This window comes from Marmota marmota, unplaced genomic scaffold, assembly GCF_001458135.2.
Source record: "Marmota marmota marmota unplaced genomic scaffold, marMar, whole genome shotgun sequence".
Taxonomy (NCBI): Eukaryota; Metazoa; Chordata; class Mammalia; order Rodentia; family Sciuridae; genus Marmota; species Marmota marmota.
Genome location: NW_025999932.1, coordinates 23,493,841 through 23,498,621, shown reverse-complemented (window position 1 = coordinate 23,498,621; position 4,781 = coordinate 23,493,841). Strand labels below are relative to the sequence as shown.

Genomic DNA, 4,781 nt, shown 5'->3' with positions numbered 1-4,781 from the left:
CACACAAAGATGGAGAGATTCACCCTCAGACACAAATCACATGTACATAGGTACACACACACACACACACACACACACACACACCAGGATCAGAGAGATTTATCGATGGTGGGGATGATGGAAATATAAGAATAAGTAGATTTCACCTACTTGAAAGGACAGGGCAATGCTTACATTTCAGTCTTAAATGCATCGAACAAATTGAATTGAGGGAGAACATATCCCGGGCACAACACTAGACAAAGGGGGGTCAAGTTAATTTGGGAAAATGAAGCAGCCTGTTCTTCAAAAGACATTTGGAGAACCCGAATGACTGCTCAATTAACCAATAATAAATTTAACCTCCACAGCTGTGATGACTCTCACGGAGGAGGTGATCCGATTTCTTAAATTTGTGAGGCACCACAGGAAGGATTCCAGTCCTGCTCGGTACAGAGCAAGAGCCCAGGAATTATTGCTAAATGTGTTCAGGCTCCAATTCTGGAGTCAAGAGTACAAGTGGATCACAGACATCAACACTGTTAAAACAATAGGTAGGACCTGAAATCGCCGCCAACTCCCAGATATTATTACAGTATGGTATGGATTTAGCTAAGATGAGAACTTTCAGTAACCGATAGCTAATCTACAGGAAGAAATATATCACAGAAGAAAAGGAGTGTTTTATTTGTTTCTCATACACTATTTTTGGCACTATGTGATCCCACACTAGGAGTCTCCAACAAGGGCTGGGGACAGAACCGACATGCGGAAACTCACAAGCGGTCAGTCCCTCTCCTGTCTCCGCCTGCATCGTGGCGAGCTCTCTGGAGTTTTCAATCCGGGTTCTCAATTTTAGCTGCTGCTGCTTAACGGTGTGTGCGGTGAGGAACCTGAGCTGAATTTTCCAGGGTTCGGCAGCTTTAAAAGAGCCAGGAGTACGATGCTGCAGGGGGCGCGCACCAGGAGCCTTGGCCCCGCCTGGGCGCGCATCCGCACCCAGATCGCTGGACCGCGAACGTACTTCGCCTCGAGAAATGACGGGGCTTGTGGTTCTGTTCCCGAGACTTTCCGGGGAATGGCGAGGCGTGGAAGTTCAAGTTTAGGCCCTCTTGGAATTCTGGGCGCAGGGAGCATAGTAAGGATGTCCGCGGGGTTCCGGGGCTCGACGCCCTGCGGGCGCTCACCGGAACCGGGGACTGAGCATCCCCAGGGGAGTTGCGCTCTTCTCCGCCTCGGCCCTTCGCTCCACCCCTGGAGCTTTCCAAGGAGGTATCTGTTCTTTATATGAAAGCAGCACTCTGAACCTGACCAGCAGAGGTTGCCGACAGAGCCTCAGGGGTGGCAGGTACCGCAATCACCCCTGGGGTTCTGGGACCTGGAGAAGATCACTTCATTTTCGGAAAGAAGTCTTTCCAGTTGGTTGGTGTTTGTTTTTCTCAATGTCGCCTCACTCGGGAGACCCGGGAGCGTGGTGTGGACTCAGGATGGGAGCTGGGAGCATCTTGGCCTCTCGGAGGTTCAAAGTTCAAGACCCCTGGCCTGTTGGCTCAGAATTCCAGGTACACACGTCCAGCCGCATGCGGGTGGTCCTGTGGGGCCTCATCTAGAACCGCTGAGGTCGAGTCTTGTCCCACCGATGAGGAGTAGGGACCGAGTTCTCGCCCCGCTTCCACTGCTCCGGTGGAGCCCGAGTTCATACTATCTTGGAAGCCTGTCTGGCCACTGGGCTTTGCTCTCGGCTGGCCTCCCTGGCAGGCCAGTCTCTACTGGTAACAACAGCACCTCATCTCCTCCAATCCCACCACGTGTACAGGAAAATTTGCGCCAAGCCCCGCCTAAGCTCTTCAAATATGTCATTTCATTTCATCCTCATTATAACCCATTCTAATGACGAAGCATCGGGGAGTGAAGTGATTTAATCAAGGCCAAGCATAGGTAAGGAGGGCTGGATCCAAACACAGCGGTGAGCCTTAGAACCGGAGCGCCGCCTTGATCCGCTTTCGGAAAAGCTCGGGTGATCTCTCGCCGAGCACCGGGCGATTGGAGTATGCACGCTTGAAACGTCAGCACCCGCTCCATCAGCAGTCCAAGAAACAGCTCTGGGGGGTCTGCACCTCTTCTTCCTTGGCTAACCCTGGAGCCCGCGCACAGAAGACACACCTCCAGTGCACGGCTTGAGATTGGGACTCCAGCCTTGCAGAGCGCATCTGGTTAGGTAGGGCCCCCCTCCCCACAACTCCTTGGCTCACAAATCTCAGCATCTCCACAAACTGGGCAGCAAGTTTCTGTGGGAAACCAAAGGAATTTATTTACGAGGAAGGGCTTTAAATAGGACATGCTCTAGTAAAGATTTGTGGATATATAAATGAAGATCAGACCAATCGCGGTGTGTGCGAGGTTTTGCGAAAGGAGAGGAGCTCCTGGGCAGGTGAGAGCAAAACAAACTCCACAGCAGCATCCCTATAATTGCTTCCGAAAATGGTGATAATGGCCATAAAACAAAAGCTAATAATTGCGAAGGGATAACTATTTTCTAGATACTGAATCTCGCGCTTTTGTATTCCTTGGTTTAAATCACACAGCTACTCCGTGAAGTAATACAATATTTGCCTCCACCTTACGTATAAGGAAACCAAGGTACAGAGCTGGTATTTGGATAATTTTACCAGGTTATTAGCCAATATTCGAGGGACCCAAGGCCCTAATGAAAATTTGCCACACTCCAGAACCCAAGGGGTGTGGAGAGGCCGCCTGGAAAGAGCACTGTCACATTATGAGAAAGTTCCCCTGATTCAGAGGCTTCCCCCCCACCCCGCTTGCTGAAGGGCATGATTTCTCTCGCCAAAAAAACAAATAACAAAAACGCACAGCGTCTCTCTTTATAAAAGAAAATAAAAGCAGTGACTGAAGAAATGAGCCTCAGGCAGGGTTCTGTGGGAGCGTTCCGGAGGCGCAGGCGCGTTCTCGCGCATCGCAGGGATAAAACGCCCTTGGAGAGCTGCGGAGAAACAGGGTGGCACTAGAGGTTAGAAACCCACTAAATCAGGGCATTGTTGCCTTTTATAGACTTTCCTCATATTGGGTTTCTGGGGGTAGAGACTTATCCAAAGAAACACTTTGTTTGAAGGAGTCATGGAAAAAAGCCTCGCCCATCAGCCCATAGGGTAGCTTGTGCGTAAAGGGGAAAGAAGAGGTTGGTGAAAGAAGAGGTCCAAGACACTAGCCAGATTCCTGCCTTCGGTGTGCTGCTTTGGTTCTGACCGCATTCAGTGTTAGCCACTGGCAATCCCAACTCTGGATGCCCCGGGCTCTGTTGCCGGCCAAAGCCATCTCAAGAACAGGACTCTTAAAACAGAAAAGGAAATCCACCACCCATATGCTGCTCCAACTCAAAACCCAAGTGTGATGCTTCTTCATTATCTGCTTTCCCCTGGTTAGTTCAGAAAAAAAAAAAATCTAATAACAAAATGAATTGGAATCATCATCCTGTAGGAAAGGGTTGAAGCAAAGCAAGGAGAATCGACTTTCATTTCTTCTCGTATTATCCATATTTATTAAGCAGTTTCCACAAACAGCCTGAACACAACACCCTTATTTTGAAAGGGGGAATTGAGCTGGAAACTACAGAACTGTTTGTAAAAACAAACAAAAAACCCTAGGAAATGTTAAAACTTTAAATAAAAGAACCAGTTTTTCAAACACTCCAGTCACCTACATTTTCATGATTTCTAAAGATATGAAATCATACTGGCTCTGTGAATAGTAGTTTTGTTTACAAGGTGCACCAGGTCACCCTGCTTGCCTGCCCTAAGATCAGGAACTAAATTCACATCTTAAATAGAAAATTTCAAATATCTTTAGTTTAGAGGTCGGTCTCTCAAGGATCCATCTTTCTTTTCCCTTACCACTCGAGGTCATCAGCGCGGGTATCCCAGCTGCGTAGGACCAACTGGGGCTCCCAGGGACTCTGCTTGCACTGTACTTTCGCTCCAACCCTGCAGCTGCCCAGACAGACTTGAAAAAATTTTCTCTTCTTCAGGGGCAAGAGGTGCAGGTTGAAGGATGTATGCCAAGGAGGTATTTGGCTTGAGGAGGAGGAGGGAGGAAGAGGACTCATTCTATGTCATAGACAACAATATCACTGGATCTTTGAAACCTCAAACGTTTCCTTTTATTTCTAAAAGTGGTCGTCGGAGTAAGATTGGTTTTGTTTCTGGACAGATTAAGGCACCCAGTCAAGCTTGCCTGCTGTATATTGCGGAGCGTTCCAATTTGTACACTTTCGAGTACTTTTTTACCAGTCGGCTTCTCTAAATAGGTCCTAGGAAGGAGTGCTGGAGGCGCGGAGGGAATGTGCGCAGCAGTCGCGCAAACCGTCAATCACATCACATCACAGCACATCAATAGACAGAGGTCCCAAATATTACAAAAACTAAAGTGTCTTCTTCCAGGAGATGTGTCAGCATCTTCCCTGCGGCGCCCTCCCTGGCACCGGGGCCTGGAAGTACAGGTTCTCCACTCCGGTTTAGGGTGGGCCCCACAGTTCCCACCCCATCCAACTACCAGGGTCCCTATCCACTCGCGGGATCCTAGGCCCGCTCCCCTCCCCCCTGCTCTGCGAGTGGTCGAAGCCGCCGGGTAGGGAGCAGCCCTTGCTTCTCACCGGGGTTCTTGCGGCCGCCGAGGCGCGACGCTGGAGGGCTGCGGCGACGCGCTAAGACCGGGCGGCAGGCGTCCCTCTCGGGCGACAGAAGGGGCAGCGGGTGGCACAGCCCCCCCGGGAGGTGGCGGAGGTGGCA

At 50.1% G+C, this 4,781-nt stretch overlaps 1 protein-coding gene across 1 annotated transcript in view; it reads right to left on the bottom strand.

Annotated features, from left to right (window-relative positions):
• Positions 1–2,894: 2,894 nt before the first annotated feature.
• Pdx1 (pancreatic and duodenal homeobox 1) overlaps positions 2,895–4,781 on the bottom strand; it is a 7,884-nt gene continuing 5,997 nt past the window's right edge. Inside the window, exon 5 of the mRNA XM_015483953.2 lies at positions 2,895–4,780. Within this exon, the coding sequence (XP_015339439.1) occupies positions 4,642–4,780 (139 nt within the window). The 3' untranslated portion in view covers positions 2,895–4,641. The remainder of the gene's footprint in view (position 4,781) is intronic.